The sequence below is a fragment of the Pseudonaja textilis genome, chromosome 6 (assembly GCF_049901715.1).
Source record: "Pseudonaja textilis isolate UNSWEBS1 chromosome 6, rPseTex1.2, whole genome shotgun sequence".
Classification (NCBI taxonomy): Eukaryota; Metazoa; Chordata; class Lepidosauria; order Squamata; family Elapidae; genus Pseudonaja; species Pseudonaja textilis.
The window spans coordinates 61,426,991-61,450,660 of record NC_141995.1 but is presented as its reverse complement, the minus strand read 5'-3'; the positions used below and the strand labels follow the sequence as shown (position 1 = coordinate 61,450,660).

Below are 23,670 nucleotides of genomic sequence, written 5' to 3'. Positions count from 1 at the left end.
AACCTAAAACCTGTGTCAGAAAGACACAGAACATGCTTTTTGGTGCTTTTGAGTTAGTCTTGACTCTTGGCCACTGCCTGGACAAGCCCCTGCAATTTCCTTGGAAAGATTTCAAAAGTGGTTTTGTCGTTTGCCTCCTTCGTAGGGCTGAGGGAAAGACTGGCCCAAGATCCCACAGCTGGCTTTGTGCCTAGGATCGAACTAGAACTGGTGCTCTCCAGCTTCTTACTTGGTGTTTTAATCACATCAACAGACTGCAGTAGTTATCTCCATAATTTTATTAGGATCAACAAAATACAAGCTTGCAGGTTTGCCATATGCCTTTATAGATGCTAAATACAAAACAACCTGTATGTGGATGCAAAGAGGCCAGCAAGAGAGAGCCATCCTATCCTATCCTATCCTATCCTATCCTATCCTATCCTATCCTATCCTATCCTATCCTAAGAATGCAAAATTCTATAGAATGCAAAAACTTTCACACTGCACTGGGTTATATTTATTATTAGGTCAAACATAATTATTCCATTATGCATAAAATTAGTATGTAACTTGAGCAGGAAAATTATTCCTAATTCCAATTATTCCTAATATTGTTCCTGAGAGGACATTTTTTTTTTGAGGAATTGGTTGCTCGGGTCTGCAAACATTAATACATGTTTATCACAAATTATTTTTCTTGCTGGGAAATTTTAAATGAGCTTTCATAAAATGGATGTTGGAAATTCTTAAATGGGCCTTATATGGGGCAAGTGATTAGGTATAATATTCTATGGATTTATAGAGCTGTTGTGTTAGACTTACATGCTATATGTTATATGTGCAAACTTTTGTTAAATATTAATTTTCAAAAATTATTAGCCTGATTCCTATTTTAAAATCAATATATGTAAACTACCCAATATCACAAAGCCAACCCAAAAATATACGGAAAAGGAATAGAAAAAGATATTATTTTAACATGTTGGTTGCAAATGTGGCAATTGGGTATAGGTTTTAAGTAACAAGCTGTAAGTGTCTTTTCTAAGACTCCTAAAAAAGGGGATTGTCTAATTTTTAGGCCAACTGGGATTCTATGGAACCTTAGCTATTGTAATTGAAAAAATAGGTTTAAAAATACATGCATTACATGGTGTTAATGCTTGCAACTGTAGGCATTCTGACATGCTGCAATTCGATTGCCAACGCCTGAAAATGGTTTCGAGGCTTCTTCCATGGTACATAGATTAAGAAAAGCTGCCTAGATGTAACTTAATTTAATAAGTTATATCTTTTTTCTTTCTCTTTGCCATAATTGAATGCCACATGTTAACAGACAAATCTATATGCTTATCATTTTGTCATTTGGCACAGTTCTTCATTCAAACAAATAGTTTCACCTGGAAGACTGCATTACAGTTTGTGTATTTATATATAAGACAATAATCTTATCCAGGATGTCTGAATCATCCCTTCTTAACTGGGTTAATGCTGTGGATCATGTATAGAAAATGTGGAATCCTAGAATTGGAAATGGCTGTTGAGCTTATGAATCTTATTTGCAAAAGGAATTTCAATTAACATACTGGCTAGCTTCAGCTTAAAAACAAAGGAGAGTCCCCTATTTTCTGCGGGTTGGTTTTACATGCCTTAACTCAGTCTATGACCAGCATTTCACAAAGGGAGTTGAATGTTCCTTTGTACTTTGGCACATTTGGCTGTCCATGAAAGATAACCACAGTTGGATCTGATAACACTTGGATTAAAGACCATTAAGAAACTGAACTAGAAAGCTGGAAAAAAAAAAACATGTCAGAGCAGACTGGAAATTTATTTTCATATTATTGCCAAAAACAAAACGTCCATAACAAATCCAAAAATACACACTATGTGAATGTATACAAGTTGCACAGACAGGGAAACAAGACATAAAACTAATTAAGATAACTCCTTTCAAATAGACTCTCAATTAGATTTACTTTCCTTCAATTAAAAATAATAGGAAAAGAGAGGAAGAACAATTCCGAAGGATTTCAGTTTCCCCCATTTGTCTTCATTCAAGAAGGTGCAAAAGTTCAGTAGCATTTAGTGATAGGAGAAAAACCATTTTCCATGTTTGTTTTGATAGTTTATATCAGGTGGCAGTTCTATGCATTCAAAAGAGGGTAGAACAGTTGGATGCTCCTAGATCTTCCCTCACAGAAGGAAGCCCATCTTCATGAGTCAGTCCCCCAATTCATTTCACTTTTATGTTAACTGTCAGTTACTTTCTGGGATCTCAGGCATTATTTTTTAAAATTCTACCTGGAAATGCTAGTGATAGAACATGTTATGTTCTTCACACTTACTTTATCCTCTGTTGATGTCTGATTTCTTCTCTTCTTATATCTGCTAAATATTCTCATTGTGTAACTAAGTAGGTCGTTACACAATGAACTCACTGTTTATAATGATTGAATTTTTAGCATACAGCCTTTTCTCCATTAAAAATTCAAGTATTTCTGAAAGTGCAGTTACTTTCTGTCACATTTATCTTGCCAATCTTCTGAGGACCAAAACCCACGCCAGAGGAAAGAGATTAGTAAGAAGGATAAAAAAATACTGTTGTATAACAGGAGGAATTGGAATGAAATACAAACTATTAATATTGTGTTTCAGGTAAATTTTTGACAAAGGGATAGCAAATGATTTGAGCTGCTAACAGAGTTCTGTTTATATAACAGAATGAGAAATTCATATTGTTCTTTAAGAAAGTAAATAAGTTTTTCATGTAGAATCCTTATCTTTTATACTGTTATTTTTTTATGATTAATGTAATAGTGATAAAGTAGCATGCCCAAATTTAACCTCTGCCTATGACAAATACATATTCCCATTTTCTTAATTAAATCTGGTAGGCATAATATTAAACTGAATTACGCTACTGTAATTTAATTAAAGATGCAAAAAGAGAGGTCAGTGTAGCTATTTCAACAGGCAGTGCTTCTAGTCCTTCCATGGGACCTTTGCCAAATGAAATAGACCTGTCATAAACACAATATTTGACAGTGCAATATATATTATCTGCTAAAAGTAATTGAGTTTATGGGACTTAGCTCTTAAGAGGTAAATGTATGATTGTAACGCACATGAAATTTCAGAGTTTTGCACCTGAGTTCTTTGATTTACACAAAGTGAACCAGAACAATATTGTTTAAACTGAAACAGGAGATCCATCATTTCTAAGACAGAAACAAAACAATACTCCTAAAAATACACACACAAATGCTTAGCAAACCTGTATAGCAGGACTAATCACTCTTGTATCCTGTTTTAGATTACCTACCTTCTTTTGTCTGGACTTTCCGTTTGAATCAAACCTGACCTTCTGATTTATTTTCTAACTAGATCTTAAAGGCTTCAATTTTCTTATGGACTATAAAAGGCAACAATCATATTTTTGTGCACCTGTATATGTATCATACAGGTGCACAAAAACATGATTTTATAAAAATAAAAAAATCTATCATAAGAGCGGTGGGATGGAACGCTTGCCTCCCACTTGGAAGGTTAAAAGTTCAGTCCTAGGTAATGGTAGATGTTTCTTTCCTAGGGTGTAAAGCAAAAAATACTTGCTACAAACTGCATGGCATCAGGAAGGGCATCTGGCCAGGAAATGCTCATCTCCATCTAGTTGCCCCGACTCTACCCCAAATTAAGGAATTACGGGGTCATAAAAATGGAGCTTTTTAGTATACCTATCATACGAATTAAACAGATGATTTGCATCCTTCAAGCAATTGAAAAGATTAAGCAATGGGCTGTCTGAGGAACTATTTTACCCCAATGGGATTGACTTGTCCTACCCAAGCCAGCTGAAGGAACATGCTATGAACCCAGTTAGTCAGTGGATTCTGGCTGGGGTCCAGAAAAAGAGCCTTTTCCGCTGTGACTCCTGCCCTTTGGAAGATGGTGTACGTACGCTTTCAGCTTTCCTAAAGGGACTGAAGACCTGACCCTGCCAACTGGCCTAGAGTCCCAAGGACGCCAACCATTCTAGACATAGCTAAAGGGCTAAGATAACTCCCACGGACGTCTTGCTTCCTTCCCCCGAGCTTTGTCAGTTTTAAGCCAATTTGATGCTACTATTTATTGCTTTGATATTTTAAGATTTTTAAATCAGGATGGCATATAGGTTGAATAAATAAATACATTAATAAACTTACACAAAATTTATAACACCTTTACCTGAATTAGAATCAATCAGAATCATAAACTCTGAATTTAAGCCACTCCCATCTCCCAAATGCACACAGGAAGATCAGATAGGCAATTTGTATACCTTCCCAACCAAGGGTAAACCAGGGGTGGAATTCTACCAGTTCGGACCAGTTCAGTAGAACCGGTTGTTACGATTCTCCATAGTTCGGAGAACTGGAAAATCAGGCCACTGGCTGGCCCCACCTCTCTACCACTTCTCTGTTCCCTGCCCAGTCAGTCCTTATCATGCACGCGTGACATGCCTGCAGCCTGCTTTTGCCCACCCGCCTGGCCAGCCATTGCTGCCTGTCTTCCGCTGCAGTCTTGCCTGATCTGATCTCCCTGGGTGAGTGAGACTCTACAAGCCCTCCCCCACTTGCATTTTGCCGCCGCCGCTGGTCGCCTTTTCCCACCACCACCACCACCTCCACCACCACTTGCCTTCCACTGGGGAACACGTGCTCTCGCCTGCTGCTCCATCTGGGAGAGAAAGAGAGTCTTTCCGGCACAGCGAAAAGCTTGCAAGTCCCCCTCCCATCGGGAAAACGGCTCCTGGGCAAAGAGAAACAGAGAGCAACCTGGCTGCTTTTCTGTCGCTGGCTGAGCCCTGATGGGAGGGGAACTTGCAAACTTTTCAAGATTGAGGTTAAGAGCGCCCCAGAGGAAGCCAAGAGCAAAAGTAGAAACTGCAAGGGCGACAGGGGCATGTGACGTTTCCCTCTGTAGTCCCCTCCCAGGTGACAGCCAGGGCTTTGCCTCCTCTTTTCCTCAGAGATGCAGTGTCTGCCTCCCTTCACACTTCTTGTGGAGGGACACGCCCCCGCCTTGCTCTCGGTTTCTTGGCTTCTTCCACTAAGCCGGCCAGGGTTGCTTGGATGGTTAGCAAGCAGGCGGGAAGGGGGGCGCGCTGAACCTACTTGCTTCATCCGGGGTGGCTTTCACTTTTTCCAGCCTCCTTCCCCAGTTCCACCTCCTCTGGCTGGCTGCCAACAGGCGGGAAAGGCAGTAGAAACAGACAATGAGGGCGCTGCTCTTTTCCACCCTCCGTGTGCTCCTGGGCCTTTTATTTACAGTCAGCAGGGTGACCAAGCTCACCGACCTTCCCTTTATGGGATTCATTTGTTCAAAATACAAAACAGGTTTGTATTGAAACACCTTGCTCTGTTTCATTAGCTCTTCATGTATCCCTGCATCCCTGGTGACACCCACTGGGAGCTGGTGAGGTGGGAGGGGAAGCCCGCTTGGTGATGCAACCCTCCAGGCTGCTGTGCGCTTGCGCCCACCCCAGCTTCCAACTCAAGCCTAATCTAGCAAGTGACATGATTTAGGGCAGGAGTCTTCAAAATTGAGAGCTTTAAGACTTATGGACTTTGACTCCCAGAATTCCTCCTCCAGTCACGTTAGTTCAGGAATTCTGGGAGTTAAAGTCCACAAGCCTTAAAGTTGCCAAGTTTGGAGACCTCTGATTTAGCCAATCCTGATTTTAATGAAGGAAATGCTGAAGCAGAAGTGAATCGATCAATAAGTATGATGATCAGGAATTGGGATATTCTCTATTTTAGGTGAATATGTATTATATTATCCCTTTGAATGATCTGGAAATACTTTTTACTTTTCAATAATGTTTGGATTTTCAAGTGACAGTGCTGGAAAAGAATGCAACTGCACAATTACACCTAGTGGCAACAACTTCTAAGCTAAAAGATTTAGCGGGAATCACCTATTCCGTAATAACGTATTAACTGATTATGCAATGTGTTATCTGCAGTGCTGCATTTGAATCTCCAGAATTTAACTAAAATGCAGCAGTTAAATTGCTATATGTGTTATAAAATTTACAGTGACTGTCAAACACAATTTAAGATATTAAACTTTAAATGAGTTCAAGGCTATCTGAAAAACCATCTCGATATGAGCCAGTCTAAAGGCTAAGATCAGGAGATGCCCTAAAGATACCTTCCCTTTATGGGATTCTTTTTTTCAAAATACAAAACAGGTTTTGGGATTACCTTGCTCTGTTTCATTAGCTCTTCATGTATCCCTGCATCCCTGAATAATTTAAACACTTTCTGTACTAGATATCTTCTGCTTTGGTAATGAGAAGACAGTCTTTATCAATACAAGATGAAATATGACAAAATTCTGGAAAGCGGAAGTATGGTTATAGAGATGATGGCGGTACTAGAGGTACTACGTTGGTTAGAATAGATTTGGTTGTGATAATTATTGAATTTAATCCAGAAAAGAGTGATTAGATAGCCTAAAATGGTTTGGGTAGTTTTTGTACTATTAAAGGCTCATCTCTCTCTGAGTAGATAAGTCCACAAAGTAGTTGAGGGTGAGACTCACAGGAGAATTTCTGAAAAGGAAAACCACTTTGGAATCTAAGAATGAAGATGTGTCAGAAGACAGATGGAATAAAAAGAGACCAAAAGTTTATGTCTGAAGGTTATAGAGAAGTTCCACACTAATTCATTGCCTGTGAGATATAGAACATTGCCACTAACTTAATGTAAATGCTTTTCTTAAATCTAGTTAAATAGAGAATTCCTAGTGCTTGAAAACATAGAGGGGTATAAATATATTAGCATATGACATGTGTTAAGCAAAGAGACTTGAACCTGGGAAAGTGAAAGTGAAATTGCTTTTTGATGTCTGTTAAATTATGTTTTCAAAAAGTATGATTAAATAAGGTTTTGACTCCTTTGTTCTCTTGGGAGGGTATTCCCTTTTCAGAGCAGGGATTCCTTTTCTTTCCTTGCCCCCGCCCTGGGATTTCTTTGTCACAACTTTATCTCCGCCCTCTCCAACCTCTCCGCCTCACACAAACACACATACACAGAGGTTGGACCTTTCTTTCCTCCTGGCCCATACAGGCAACACCCAAGCAAATGACTTAGAGTTGGCCATGCCCACCCAGTCCAAAGACTACCAAGCCATGCCCAGCCAGTTATGTGACCACCAAGCTACGCCCACCCAGTCACATGACCAAGCTACACCGACAAATTAAGCCACGCCCACAGAACCAGTTGTTAAGAAATTTGAATCCCACCCCTGATTAGAACTATATAAAAGCATAGTTCATGAGCTACAACCATTACTTGCACATGACCAGAACTTCTCAGCTAAGAAAAACTCTCACCATGGCCTAATAAAATGTATAAAAGCGAAACTGGGAATGGCAATAAAACAACTCTTAAACATTACACTCAAAACAATTCAAGCAATTGATTGCTCTTAAGAAGAGACAAGACACAATGTCCTCCTGGGAACAGCTTATTGTGGCAGCAAAGCAAAAGAACTCTTTGCTATTCTGGCATCTAATAGCTAGTCACCCTGACAGAATTCATATCCCACGAGAGGCCTGTATACTTCCTACAACCTGGGAACGTCACTTTCAGAAAATATATGAAGACCCCTCCAGCCAGAGTATAAGGTGTATATACAGTGAGGGATTTACCTGAATTTCTCCCAGTTTCAGATTCCGAAATTAAATTGCTCATTGGCCAACTCAGGACTGAGTTGACTTCATTTCTGCTGAATTATTAAAGAACAATTTGGAGTGGTAGATAACAGTTCTGGTGCCGCTATTTACTTACATCGACTCCACTGGCCATGTCCCGGAAGATTGGGGCTCGGCAATTGTCCCAATTTTTAAAAAGGGAAAGAGACATGATCCTTACAGACGAATAAGTCTGCTAAATAACAATCAGCAAACTCTGTGCCATACACCTCTACAAGATAAATTAAAGGAGTGGCTGGATCTTGAGAATTTGATCGCTGAAAAGCAAGCTGGGTTTAGAGAGGAGAGGGGCACCACAGATCAGCGCTTAGTTCTTCATCATCTGATTGAAAAATACCTATAAAATAGACCTGTATCATTATATGCCATTTTTATAGATCTCAAGATAGCCTTTGATACGATTACCAGATCTAAGCTATGGGACAAACTGGAAGCTGTCTCAATTGACCGCAGGCTTCTTCATCTATCACGTGCCCTACATACTAAAACATCCCTAAAAGGGGAGGTGTAATATGCAAGGTTCCCTCTTGAAGTCAGTAAAAACTCAAGTGGGTTAAATAGGTGCATTTTGGGCCCCTTGCTTTTTAACTTCTATATAAATGACATGGTAAAATGGTTAAATAAAAACAACTTACCACCCCGCCAAAATAGGTGATCGAAGCATCACCCTGCTCTATGCAGATGATGCTGTGACCCTCTCCAGGACACCAGTAGGTATTAAAAGAACCTTGCGAGCCCCTATCCAGGATTGTAATTACAATAAACTGGACATAAATTATGAGAAAACAAAGATTACAGGCTTTGCAAAAAGGCCAAAATTCTTCATGGTATCTAAATGGCCATAAAATAGAGCAGGAAACCACCTTCAAATACCTGGGAGTGGTCATCCAGGTCACGAAAAACACATGATGAATATATGCTTGCCTTGAGCCAAAGATCAGCAAGCGCCATCCTTACATTTTTCTGCACAAAGGGAGGATATTATTTGTCTGCTGTACTTAAACTTTTTCTAGCCAAGCTTCTTTATGGGACCTTCCTTGGACCTTCAGCTTTGTGTTTTACACCATTGGAAAAAGTCCAATCTAAATTCATTAGACCAATTCTCCGATGTCCTGTTGTGCCTCAAATGCACTCTGCACCTGGAGACAGGATTGACAAAAGTCGAAGCAAGAATCTCTGGCTAAAGCTTAACTTCTTTCTGCAAAGTCTGGCTCCCTTGTCCCAAGACAAATTCTCCTCATCATGGATCAAGGCTGTCAAGTTCAACCTTGCCAAACTAGGCTCTCCCCAGCTTCAGTACTCAAGATAGACTACGACCAAGCAAAACAAACCTTGCGACAAAGGGTAGAAGACATCGAAAGGCAAATGGATTTAGGGAAAGCTCTGCTGTTTCTGTCTCCAGACACCATTAGATACGTGTTGTTGCTCTTGTCAGCTATCTTAGCCAGTCGGAGTCAGCAAACCACTGGAAAGCATTTTCACATGGTGCCTCGTGCTTCCATTGGCTGTCCTGTATGACAAGGATAAAAATATACCATTGACCGAAAGACTCTGTTCCTGTGGCTCAGGAGAGGTGGTGATTGTGGGTCACATACTCCTTCGATGTTCCTTTTACACTGAGATTTGGAAAAAACATATTCTGTCAATAATTGCTAGGTATCCTGGCCATTCTGACACTGCTTATCTCCAGTGGCTGCTTAAGGACGAACGGTCCATAACAGTCCATAACTACAGCGCAAGTGGCTGGATTCTGCGTAGCAGCATTGGGGATTTATCGGAAACGCCTGTATAATGCACCATAGTTATGTCATATAACAAATGTGGCAAACCCTTTGCTCCGCTTATTCCTTTCCCTTTTAGTATTAAACTGACAATGGGCCACGCAGTTTATGGATTGTAACTGTAATACAGCTAGGTCATGCACGACAGATTGGATTTTATCATAGATTTTAGTTATTTATTATTTCATACTAGAATTCTTAATTGTATATTTACTGAATGTTTTTATTTGTTCTGGTCTCTGGTCTATGACTGAAAAAAACCTATTAAAAATTACCTTAGTTTATTTTCAGTGCATTTTAATGATTTATTTACTTTTGAAAATAACAAAGTAAATTATTTCTTGAGAAAGAATCTTTCAGGAAAAATATATATATATATTTACATATACACACTGATTTTTAAAATGCATTTAACATAATTTTGTCCAAAGTAGACATATCTTAAAGCAGTTTATAATAAAAAGTGTTAAAATACAGTATTAAAAACACTGTAAATTATAATTGCATAAAATATATTCATTAAAATTGTGTTTGTAAGGTGGGGAACAAAACAAAATAATTCATATAGGGAAGGATCTCAAGAGGATAATATGTTCCTTCTTAATATAGCACATGAAGTAGAATATTCCAGAGTGAAGACAGAAGAGGGCTTGTCTATCAGTCTTCACAAGGTGACACGATCAGTTGCAGCAATGCAATAAGTGTAAATTTATGATCTTGGCAATTTTCCAAGCCTATAAAAGGAAAGAATATCTCTAGGATATCTAAATAAAAAGTTGTTTAAGGCCAAATGTGGTGCAACAAACTCTTCAACTTCTATCACATTAGTTTGCATTATATTATGCTGTCCTTGAAGACCACCATGAAACTTCAGTTGGTGCAAAATAATCGTTTCTGGTCAGTTGCATTAACTGCCACGTTACACTGACACAGGAGTTCTGTTGGCTAATGAAATATTTCAGAGTGTTGCTCTATATTAAATATATTATTATTATTATTATTATTATTATTATTATTATTATTATTATTATTATTATTATTATTATATTAAAAGTGCTAGTTGTTACTTTTAGAGACCCATATTGCTTTGTATCTGCCTGCTTGGTGTGACCAGAGAGCATCTGTTAATGATCCCCGCTTACTATGAGATGCAATGGTAGAGGGCCTGATCCTGCACATTTTCTGTGGAGGCTCCCCTCCTAGAGAAGAGGCAAGACTGCTGTTCTGGAATGGCTTTGGGAATTAAATGTGGAACCCTAAGGTAGTTTTGTTGTTATTGCATAGTAATTCACTTTTATTCTATTAATTGCTAGTATTAGTATCAGTATAGTGTCTAAGGTCATTGCTAGGTGTCTACAATAATTAAGTAAAGAGAAACCGTTTCAGGCAGGTAATGGATGTAGGAAGAAGCATTGATCCTTGTGGTAGTAGTCCATTATTCAGCTTACGATATCTGCTTCTATTGAATTCTGTGAAAACTTGAAATAACCTATTATTCAACATCTTGTCAATCAAGGCAGTGGTGTTATGATAAGATGTAACCTTGCTTAGTTTGAGAAGAAGTGCCTTCTCCCCAGATAGTATGATAGACTAGCAAAGGTCAAGAAAAACAGAGACATTTTCATGATTTCATGAAATGATTTCAGTGGTAATTGTTCTTTCTTTTCTTTGCTTGCACCTTACTGATGTATAGTGGATGCTAATAATAAGATTTCCTGTCCATTGAGATCAGAATATTTGGGGGGGAAAACTAATTCTGAAAACACATCTTTTTAATCTTTTCTATTGAAGTTCAGAATTAATATTAAAGTAACGCTTTAAATAACATGACAGTTCTGTGGGTTGACATGTGTTCAGAGTTGTTGATCATGGTTTCCATACATGGTGAAATCTATGAAGGGGATTTCCCTCTCCCCTAAAAATAGGAAATAACGGTTACGCATTAGAGTGTCTAGTGTTTTGCTAAGCAAAAAGTCACTTGCCCTGTGCTGCATTTGCTATTTAAGAAATCCTTTATTCTGGAATACTTTATTTTATGAAACAAATAACCCCTACCAAACGAAAATTCTTAAAGCATTGCGGTCTTTTTAGATATGAACATTTATCATATCTATCATACAGTATTTATTATGCTTTTATATAAAACCAGTTAACATTGTATGAATTAATGTGCTAATGTTTGCTGTTTACCTTGTCTATCTGCAGAAAGAAACATGGAAGCTAATACCCTGTTTCTCCAACAATACGGCCTCCCCCAATAGGAAGTCCCAGCATGTTTTATAGGCATGAAATGAAATTAAGCCCCTCCCCCCAAATTAAGGCCTATATTAAAACATATGAAATGGGAGGGAAATGGCGGGGGGGGCTTGCCGTTAGGAAGTACTTTTGTTGCACACCGGGATATGGTGCTGCCTGCATTGACCCCGATACAAAGTGCCCCACCAACGCCGAGGTCAACATCCAAGCCGTCGCTGCCCGCCTGCCTGAAGATGCAAGGGGGGGAATTAAGTCACCCCCGAAAAGACGGCCTAGCCATTTTTTCGGGGCTCAAAAAAAAATAAGACCCGGCCTTATTATATGAGAAACACTGCAGAACAAGAAATTTTCTTATTTTCAGCTGTTGTTGACAGCTCTGCTAAAGTGAAAGCCAGTCTTAAAAATATTTTAAACTATAAAACAGTAGTTCTTGCTTTTTTTATTCCTCTCAAAAAGGAAAGGCTAAAAGTAGCATTTATCTTATTAGAGTGCAACATCAGGTTTATCTCTCAGAAATAGTCCAACTGCTTCCTGAGGATTTGGAATCATATGGTTTCCTGCTCTTGGACTTTAACAGTAAGCAGCAATAACAACTGCCAAATGTTCCAGCTCGTCTTAACTAATTGGAGTTATTTATATGCACTCCATCCACCCTTACCCTCTTCTCACATGCATCAGAGACAATGGATTTACATAAAGGAAAGTCCTAACATCTATTTCAATATTAAAATGTGTAACCTCCAATTTGATTTGAATAGTAAAAGACATAGAAGAATATACAGTATCCAGGAGTTGGATTTATCCAAATTGTTTTAAGCAATTCTAAAAACAAAAATAAACAAGAATATTCTACCTTGGCAATATATAATTGACAAAGCAATGTTCTGAATTAATAGCAGAGAACGAAGGGAAACTTCAGAATTTTAATGGTCCGTGAGAATAAATTTGAGAAACAGGAGGAGGAGGAACTGCAGCCTAGGTGTTTTTGTCTCATGTCAAAAATACAGAAACTAGAAAGAGGGAAATTATTAATTTAAATTTTAAAAATTAAAAACTTTAATAAAAATATAATATTGCCTGGTGCTAGGCCATATTAATTGCAGAGGTATTTCTGACCAGCAAGTCATTCTGTGTCCATATCTGTCCCAGGGGGCAGTGCAAAAAATGTTAGTTGTTTGAATAGTGCCACATTCACTGTCAGCATCCTTATCCTCAGAAAGGAATGCCCATTTTAACATGTGTTCTTTAGTTCTAACTTTAGTTGGCTAGAACTAAAGGACACATGTTACAATGGGTGTCTTATTTAAATATCTCCAAACTGTCCACTTCCTCTCCAGGCAACTCCTCAAGTGGTTCTATCCAATCATAAAGACTTCCATCTTTTTAGTTCTTCTGTTTGAGGTGTGGTAACAATCTCAGTGCAGTCAAAAAAAAAATTCCTTGATTTCAATCTTTTTGTAGGGGATACTCGGCCAAATAATGGGTGTGCTGGATCATGTAACACCTTTCCATGTTCTATGTCAAGTGCTACAGTTCTTCTAACACCTGGTGGGACTATTCCCACCAAGATAAAAAGTCTGTCAAGTGGGGTGCGGTGCAGTCATCCAGGAACAATGCGGCATGTATCACTAAGCACCATATCCACCTGTGTAGAATGCACAGACCAGACCCAAATGGAGTAGGCGTATGCCACTGAGTAACAGTGCAAGGATGGCCATTCATAGAATAATGCGGTGGGCACCCCCAAATCCTTTATGTTTCTCTCAATAGGCCAAAATAAATCAGGTTCAAAATAAAAATGTAATCTTTCTTGAATAAAATGAATGAAGGAACTTTCTAGTGGATCCTTCAAAACATTACCATTGCTTTGCTAGGATGGCAAGATGATCAATTCCACTGATACATTATAAGACATTTTAACAAAATTCCTGATATTCTAATAGACAAGAAATAAATAAGTAGCAATAATGCTTCTGTGCACACAATGATTCTGGAATATGGGCTTTAATGAGAAGTATTTCAAATGTTAAACATTTCAAGTCACATGGAATAAAGATTTTGTGTCTGACTAAATTGTTAACGGCCTATTATCAAACTTGTCCTAGATAAAGTTGAATTGTATGAACGTTTATAAAGAGATGTGTAGTGTTTTCTTTTTTTCTCTTTACGATGATCTCCATTCTATTTTGCCATTGTTCTCTTGGGAGCATTTCCCCTGATGAGCTGTTCCTTTTTATATTAAAAATTTATTGCATGAGAATTCACAGTGAATACGAAGTGCGGTATCTAGATAGAGCATCAAGGTTATAAGTCATGTTTTCTAACACGGCCATAAATCAGGGCTAAGGAGAAACAGTGCTACGTAATCAGGTCACACATCGTTTTGTTAGTGGAAGAGCAACGGAATGCGGCATTTCCTTGTAAAATACGGAGCAAAATTTTGAACTGTTAACATGATCACTGTTCTTCCTCTGCTTAGCCGTCATTTTGCCTTATTGCTTATAGTTACCATTCTAAGGTTGAAGGCTGGTACAAAGAGTGAACAAATAGCAGAAATATTAAGAATGCTATTTTGCAAAAAAAATAATAAAAAAAATCTATTTGTTAGAAAGTCAAAGTTAATTGTCTTAATTTATATCATTTGTCCACCCAAGAAAAATTTGGAAAGGAAAGGAAAATTTAGAAAATGGTCTTATATAATATGGTAGATCAAAATAATAGACTATGTAATAGGTCACATAATACACCAAAGTAAGTTGTTTTAATGTTGTCTGCAAACATTAGGATTTATTTGTTTATATAAATCTCTCTCACCGAGTTTAATGCAGCTTAAATGTGCTCAGTTATTTGGGTTATTGAACTGAATGACAGCTACTGCCCTTTGTCCAAAGGGGTAAAATAAGTATGTGACTCTCCTTTGTAATCTGTTTACTGTCTCCATATGCTCACCCAATTTAATTTCAAAACATAAGCAGTGACTTTAAGTTCCACTTCTTTCTGTGTTGCTCTTCACTGCTAATAAATCCACTTTGTGCTCTCTTTGTCTTGTCCTTGAGTTAACCAAATTGTGATAAAAATAGGGCAAAAATAAATGACTTTTTTCATTGATCACAAAAAATAGAAAAAGAATTAGACTTATTTACTTTAGTATTTACACACACTCATCAGCTACCATGAGTGAGAGTAGGTTGCAAAACTTTTGATTAACAATATATTATCATCTCCTCTATATCCTAAAATGTGCTAATTCTGAAATATGGTTTGATAAGATAAACCACAATTTAAGGTTTTACAATGAATGTATTTAGCTTACAGTGGACATCTATATTAGGTACAAAATCTACTTTCCTGTATTTTTTGTACCATCTAATAATTTATTATTAAATTATGTATTATTTATTAAATTTTTATGCCGCCCATCTCCCCAAAAAGTGACTCTAATTAGATGTACAAACTTTTGTAGCTCAGGTCTGGTAGCACTAACTTTTTCTTATTTTAGACTTGACAGGAAAAGAACAGTTAGAACTATGCTATCGTTGTTTATTTCTAATATGTAAATTAACTAGATTTAATGAATCCAGGTGCTTCTGAGAGTCCATTTATGCTGTAGCCTGAAATCTTTTTCCTAACTTATTATTTTGCTAATGATATATGAAAACAATTTTGTGTATGACAAGAAGTGTTAAGCAATTATTAATTGTTGTAAATTACTGTTTTTGCTTGTAATAACTTGAAATGTACTTTAATATTTGATGGCAATATTCATGAGTCTCAGTACATTATTTATGGCAAAGTTTATCAAAATACTTCAATAACAGCATCAACAAACAAGTTTTATATTATCACAAATAATCTGGAATTAAGCTCCTTTGATGTATCCTCCATTACTGTCACTTCCTTCCCATTTATAACTTTACCATGTTTGTTTGGTGTTTTGTTTTGTTTTTTTGCAAATCAGTTTGGCTAGAATAGCAATTCATTAAATAATGAGACTGTTACATGAAAATTGTCCAGTGGTTGATTATTAGGGAGATGCATGAAATCATTAATTTTTTACATTTTTCAGTCAAGGGCAGCATTTCAGAGGCTAGATTGTTTTACATGTTCTAATCTTTCTAAATAATTAGTTACTTCTATTATTGTTATTTATTTTTAATTAAGAGTAGCATATTGCACATTCAGTAGTATGCTTTCACCTTCATGCTCCAGTAATTCTAATGATACAGACCAGTAAACCTGATATCAATGTCTGGGAAAATCCTGGAAAAGAATCAAGCAATAGATCTGCGAATACCTAGAAGCAAGCAAAGTTATAACCAAAAGCCAACACGGATTTGTCAAGAACAGATCATCCAAACAAGTCTTATTTCATTTTTTTTCACAAAGTGGCTAAACTAGTAGACCAGCAAAATGTAGTGAACATAGCATACTTGGATTTCAGTAAGGCATTTGACAAAATAGATCACAATGTACTTCTTGGTAAGCTAAAAAATATGGAATAGCATCAGCTCAGAAGGATTTGTAACTGGCTGACAAATCACACTCAAAGTGTGGTCCTCAATGGAACTACATTTACATGAAAGGAAGTATGCAGTGGGTACCCCAAGGTTCCATTTTAGTCCCAGTGTTCTTCAACATCTTCATATATGACCTAGATGAGGGATTAGAAGGGAAATTCATTAAATGTGCAGACTACACTAAACTGGTAGGAATAGTCAACACTCCAAAAGATAGGCTCAAGATCCAGATGGATCTCAATAGATTTGAACACTGGGCCATATCTAACAAAATGAAATTCAGTGGAGAGGAAAGTAAAGTTTTACCTTAGGCTGTCAAGATTGAACCACTTTGCTTCTTTCAAGCCCAATGCTTTTCAACTTGCCAATGAACTGCGGGGAGGGAAATGGAATGTGGAGAATGTATGCAGGGATCGTGAGAGCCTGGAGCCAGCAAGGTCCCCACTGCAGGTGCTTGAGAAAGAGATGGACCATTCTCATAACAAAAGACCATCTCATAATTGGACAAGGTGATGAAGGGTAGGGAGAAAGAGAAAGCATTGTTTAACAGGACAAGCATTTGCATGGGAAACCAGAGTTGGTTTCATTTCTTCAGTACCAATATGGTGTATCCAATAAAGCTTTACTTTTGGGAATTCAATTCTCCCAAGAGTGTTTTGGGTTCGCTAGTTCGACAGTTGATTTTAAACCAGCTCACCTAAGTCAACTCAGCCTACTCAGGTAAACCCGAGAGAGCTTTGACCTAACAACGTCAGGAACGGAGTGAAAAGCTGATGCCGCAGTGAAGCCTGGATCACTCCCATTTTGGGAGGCACTAGTAGTCCCTCAAGAGGATGCCAGAGTGCAGACAATCGTAACCAATCCAAAGTGAGAGTGGAGAAGTCAGAGCAGCCACAAGTGTGTGAGGAGGGGATCGTAGCTGGATCCCTTTTCCCTGATCTGAAATGCGACGGCTGAGCAGACTGGGAAAGATAGCTGAGATGGATTTCCCCTTGGTTCCATCTGCAGTGGCTGTGATTTGAGGAAGCAAATGGAGGGCTGCAGACCGAGGAGACCAGGGGAGTGGGAGAAGGAAATGTATACTGTTTGATGGGCACTTCTGACTTGGAGGCAATTCCTAGAAGGCAGTAGGATTTTGTTCGAAGTGTGGACTGACCACAAGAACCTGGAAGCCTTAAGAACCCCGAGGAAGCTGTCCCCCAAGCAAGTGAGATGGGCACAGTAATTTAATCGGTTGAACTTCACCCTTTGATACTTGCCAGACGGGGGGGAAGAATTTCCTTGCCGATGCATTTTCTCAGATGCCCCAGTCCAAAACCACCCGAGAGGAAATAGTTAACTCCGTCATTCTTTCCGGGCAACTGGAAGCACAGGTCTCGGTGAGGCAGCAACACTAGCCGCTCCTCAATCAGCCAGTGGCATGCTACTCCAACAGCTAAAAGAAGCCATGAAAGAAGATGAACGGCTCAGAGATCCCAGAGCCGACCAGGCAATGAGGGAGGATCTGGCGTAGAAGGGAGACTAGCTGTATATTCCAGTCAGTCAGAGGACCCAAATCCTACAAAGGAGCCATGATGTAAAACTGGCTGGGCATGTTTGATTTGTAAAAACTCTTCACCTGGCTAAAAGACAAGTCTAGTTGCCCCAAGATGAGGAAGGACATAGAGAACTATGTAACCAACTTCCCAGTGTGCATGTCTATGAAATGATTGCCAGGGAGAGACCCCTTTGTTGCTATAGCTGGTGACTAACCCTAACGGACCATGAGAGGAAACTGCCATGGATTTCACAGCGGAACTGCCAGAGAGTAATGGCAGCACTGTAATCTGGACTGTGGTTGACCTGCTTTCAAAACAAGCACACTTTATGGCATGCTCGAAGCTTCCCTCAGCCCAGAAGTGGCCCAAATGTTTGTGCAGCACATCTACCAGTTGCATGGGGTCCCAAGGCACATCATTTCAGATTGGGGGGAGGAGGGTGCAGCTTACAGCAGAGTAAAAAGCAAATAGGGTCAGCTCAGGGGCATAGTTCACGGTTTGATCTGTGCACCAGTGGGGTGGCAGAAAAGATTAACACAGTGGTGGAACAATACCTACATTGCTATGTAAACTATCAGCAAACCAAGTGGGTGGAGTTCCTATCTTGCACAGAAGTGGTTTATAATAAACTTGGAGCATAGCATTACTGGATTTACCCCGTTTAAAGTAACTGTGGGGGTTTGAATTTGTACCAACGCCAGTGTTTCCGAGGGAACCTCCTCCCTCATTAACAATAGCTGAATAGACTGAGACCCTGAAAGCTGCTTGGGGAAACATGCAGAGAGTTCTGAATAAGGCCAGGGATTTGCAAAAGAAACGGGCAGATCGAAAAAGAGCCCCTCAAAAGGAGTTCAGAATCGGCGAGAGAGTTTACTTGCCTATGAAATACTTAAAAGCTGAAACCAGCCTTGTAAGAAACTGGGTCCTAAGTATACAGGTCCATTCTCAATTGTTTGAATCATAAATCCTGTTACTGCGGAGTTACATTTACCTCAGATACTGAGGTGAGTCTGTAGCTTATTGAAGCCCTTCCAAGGCTCAAAGTGAAGGCCAGTTGAGGACAAGCTGCCACCTCCTGTGATGGTGTGTGTGCGGAGAAAGAGATAAAGAGGATACTGGACTCAAGGTACTTTAAGGGGGAATTACAATATTTAGTGCAGTGAAAAGCACATCCCTCACACCAATGCGGTGTGAGTAGGTGCCCAAAACACTAGTGCAGACAAGTTAGAAAGGTTCCATGCAAAATACCCCAAACAACCAAAGATACCGGTTACCGTTAGTACAAAGTTTGCTATCTTGCCTCTGTGTCTCACTTCTGTTCTTGGCTTTGAAGCTAGGCACATCCTTAAAAATATAGAAGAAATGGTTACCCAGGAATATCAAGTCCAATAAATAAAAGAACCAGAGTGGGGAGTTTCCTGCCTCATAGATTCTGAATCCTGAAAGCATTTTCATACATTGCAATGTCCTACCTGTCAATGAATCCTTCAGCTTCAACCATAACAACACAAAGAGCACACAATAGATACAAACTCAAGGTTAACTGCACCAAACTTGATTGCAGGAAATACGACTTCAGCAACAGAGTGGTCAATGTCTGGAATCCTCTACCTGACTCTGTGGTTTCTTCCCCAAACCCCCAAAATTTAACCTTAGACTGTCTACTATTGACCTCACCCCTTTCCTAAGAGGCCTGTAGGGGGCGTGCATAAGCGCACCAACGTGCCTACCGTCCCTGTCTTATTGTTTCTTTTATTTTTCGTATATGTATCCATGTATTCATAACTATGTTTTTACTTATACCTATTATCTCGTAAGCAATTGACAAACCCAATAAAATAAAATAAATAGAATAAACAACTTTGCCAGGGAGAGAAACCTCCCCTATAGGAATGCTCCATACAAAGAATGCTTTAAAGGTCACGTTGGTAACGAACCTTTGTCTCCGATTGGGTAAATCTTGTTTCTAACGGCGTATAATGTGTATAGTACTCTGAGCCACTTTTGCAGGGGTGTGGCTATTCCTTATATGCATTTTGTCTGTATGTTTTGGATATATTTTTGTCACGCAGCTTTTGCTTTGGCCATGAATAAAAGCTGATATTTTTGCAAATCTCGTCTTGAGTTTCACTCCCTTTGGCATCTCAGTGGCTCGGGGAAACTTCTGGTACCTTACATTACGTTGGAGATTTTTCTAGTATTAAGAGTCAAAACATGACATTTATGCTTCTTTTTTCTTTCTGTTAAGATTATAACCTTGGGCCACATTACATCTTCACTCCTAGCACATTTTCAGTGTTCTCAGCAACTAACAAATTTGATCTCTTTTATAAATGTCCAAAATATATGATTTTTTTTTAAAAAGTATGCTGTACTTTGTTCTAGGAGAGAGGCACAGCTGGATGAGGAAGGACAGTTTTTGGTCAGAATTATTTATGATGATTCCAAAACCTATGATTTGGTGGCTGCAGCAAGTAAAGTCCTCAGTGAGTAAACTTGACTTTCTTTCAGCATTGCTTCTAAAGGGTATGATGCAATTCAGCCACTTTTATGTTTTATGATATATACATGATAGTTTACACATAGTACAAAAAAAAAGTTTGCTGTAGTTCAGTCTGGACTGTTATTTTTCAATGACTTGACAATGGTACATGCAGTCATTCTTAGAATGTTTGTTTTAAATTAAGAACAGGCCTTAGGACTGCTAAGGAACCCTTTCTTTATAAGGATCAATTGATTCAGAGGATCAATTTTCCTGTGAAGTGGCTAAATTTATATTCATATTCCTACATGCTATAACCTCAGTAAATATTGGTGTCCCCTTCACTGAAGTGGCTGATCCCTGCTACTGAAATCTGCATGTTAGACTGTATGTGCACACATAAACACAAGCGTGTCTAATACATGTGAGCATTTATCATCATATAGTTTTCCCAAATTGTTGTTTTAAAACAGACTCATGAACTGTAGTTTGTTGAAATTAGAATTGTGAGATAGAATACAAGATACTTATAATATATGCAGTTCTCAAATGTATTTTGCATATCACTGTTATTCTTATGAGCTTCAATTTAGAAGGAGAAATATGCATAAGTATAATCAGAATTTTTGGAAGAATTTGTTTCACACAATCCAATCCATTGAACTTTGAGACAATTCTTGAAGCTCCTCTAAATGTGGTGGTTATCTAATCTAATATCTCTAACATACTTTAAGTACTCATAAAGATTTTATAATTGGTTTTGAAAAGAAATAATAGATATAATGTGGCTTTCTAGACTATAATTTGCTGAATTTCTTGCTTCACAAAAAGCCTTGACCTTGACACTTTCAAAACATAGAATTTTATTATTTTGTTTGTTTGTTTATTTTGCAGACCTTAATGCTGGAGAAATCCTTCAAATGTTTGGGAAGATGTTTTTTGTATTTTGCCAAGAATCTGGTTATGACACAATCTTACGTGTGTTGGGATCAAATGTTAGAGAATTTTTACAAGTAAGTTAACGGAGACAAATCATCAGTGGCTCAGTTCCGGGACAATTGAATTTGAACAGTGTGGTTGCTGTGGTACTATGCACATTTACTTAAACACAACAATGTAATGTATCAAATCTCTAGATCCAGAATCAGAAATCCTTTCACTCTGGCTACTTATAGGCAGTAACTTTAATAACACTAGCCTCCCAAAATAATGTCTTGATAATTTACATTTAAGAACCAAAATAATACACATCAAACTTCAGTTTTTCATATAATTAGGAAATTAGTGGAAATTATAAGAAGAAATATATTTAAATAACAGTCTTCCAAAACAAAAATAACAATGAAAAAGCCGATTCTGTGCATTCATTTACCCATACATCATGTATGTATATATCCATTATCATTCCAAAATGCAACCATTGTTTTAAATACAACAGTTTAATTTTATGACTATAAAAATATCTCCAGTACATAATTTGAGAAGAAAATATTGCTAAAGGCAATGTTAACGCAGCATGTAAATGAAGAATGGCTAGTCAATAAGTGCAATTTGAGGCATCCCAGGGGTATTTTTGTATTAATAGCATAAAAGAAAAATCAATCAGACATAGAGTAGTGGTTAATAAAAAAATACTTTAGGGAGCAGTCTAGTCATACACAAATATGCACTCTCTGAAGATATAATATTCAAAAACATGGCAAAATATCAGGTAGTTTTAACCTTGAAAGCTAGATTAAAGATGGCCAGGTATAAAAACAAATCTTTTATGCTCAGAAAGATTGCTCAAATTGCATTTTATGTACAATTATTAACCATTAAACAAAATGTAATGAGGAAAACATGATTGGGAATCCATATTTTTCACTGATACTTGAAATAAATGGAATATTGTATTCTTTCAACTTCCTTTGATGTACTGTTTAAAAGTCAAGAGTTATACTAAAAAAACAACTTATTTAACAAGTACAGGTAATTCCAGGGTTACAAGTGTTCATCTAGCACCGCTTATCACGGAATAAGCGTTCCCTAATGCTTACAAACAAGTCCCCAAATTACGACTGTTGCTGCGTCACGGCAGTTTTTCACCCTAACGAATGACTGCAGAGGTCTGCAACACTCACCTTATTTCCTAGCCGCTCCCCACAGTTCCCTTCCCTTCCTATCCTGCCTCACCAGAGTCACTTACCTTGCAAAGATCTGTGTCCTCTGCTGCGGCTTCTTTGCCTAGGAGGGACAGCAGAGTCTTTGGAAGCTCCTGTGTGTCGTAATATCGTGCTTCCAGCCTACATCAGTTCTCCATTTGGGTGAAAAGTGTTTGGGCGCCTATGGGATGCTTAGAAACAGAGCGGGTGGCTCAGTTTTTAAGCATTCCTTTTGCAAGGAAATGAAGCTTTCAATCCGCGTCAATTGTCTGGGCAAAAAGTGTTTGGGTGCCTACGTGATGCTTGGAAAGAAAGTGGGTGGCTCTGTTTCTAAGCATCCCACAGGCATCCAAACACCTTTGGGTTTTTTTTCCTGAATAATTCAGAGATTTATTCAGGCATTTACTTTTCTCTAAGAAATACCGTGTTGCTTAGAAAGTTCATTATAATGCATTTTTTCCTGCCTTTTCAGAATGACCCATATTGATGCATAGGCGAGGGTTTAATAGCATTTGGAAACATCATAATTATAAGTGTTCAAATGAAAGGAATTCACATTTTAAATAAACTGTGACAGCAGTAGTAGGATTCAACCAGTTCAAACCACTCAGGAGAACCGGTTGTTAACTTTCTGAGCAGTTTGAACTGATGGTTGGAAATCATTAGGGCAGAGAACCAGTTGGTAAATTATTTGAATCCCACCACTGTGTTACAGTACCATGATTTAGAAATACTTCAGAAATTATTTGAAAAAATAAAATCAGTCATTTAAATTTTTAGTCCAATACTGGCAAAGTTTCTATCGGTATAATGAAGTTATGAAGTACAATACACAAAAATCTAAAGTAATCCATCCATCCATTTTTTTTTCATTACGCTTTTCCCTACGCTGCTGTGCTTTATTTATCCCACAAGCATATCCTCGAAATAGTGAGGTTTATAATTAGTGAGTTCAAGTAAACAGCTCACTGTATTGTAGCATATGTTATTTTTGTTGCTATATTTTTAATTCAAAACAAAACTAAATTCCGTGAGAAAAAAAAAATCTTCTTTTGGATAAATTTAAAACAAGCATGTATGTGAAGGAGGAAACTGATTATGTGGTGCCTAAGAAATTAATTCAAAAGATCCTTGTTTCCTTTGGATGTATCCCGAAAGACGAGGCTTTACATAACTCATAGGAGACAAATTCCTAGCTACGCTATGCTGTT

General features: G+C 38.1%; 1 protein-coding gene across 4 annotated transcripts in view; it reads left to right on the top strand.

Moving 5' to 3' along the window:
* The window catches only part of GUCY1B1 (guanylate cyclase 1 soluble subunit beta 1), a 58,278-nt gene that overhangs the window by 2,350 nt on the left and 32,258 nt on the right, over positions 1 to 23,670 (top strand). For all 4 annotated transcript variants that reach the window (XM_087936696.1, XM_087936699.1, XM_087936698.1 and 1 more), the window contains exons 3-4: positions 20,219 to 20,319; positions 21,210 to 21,328. In XM_087936696.1, coding sequence (XP_087792822.1) covers positions 20,219 to 20,319; positions 21,210 to 21,328 — 220 coding nt within the window. The remainder of the gene's footprint in view (positions 1 to 20,218; positions 20,320 to 21,209; positions 21,329 to 23,670) is intronic.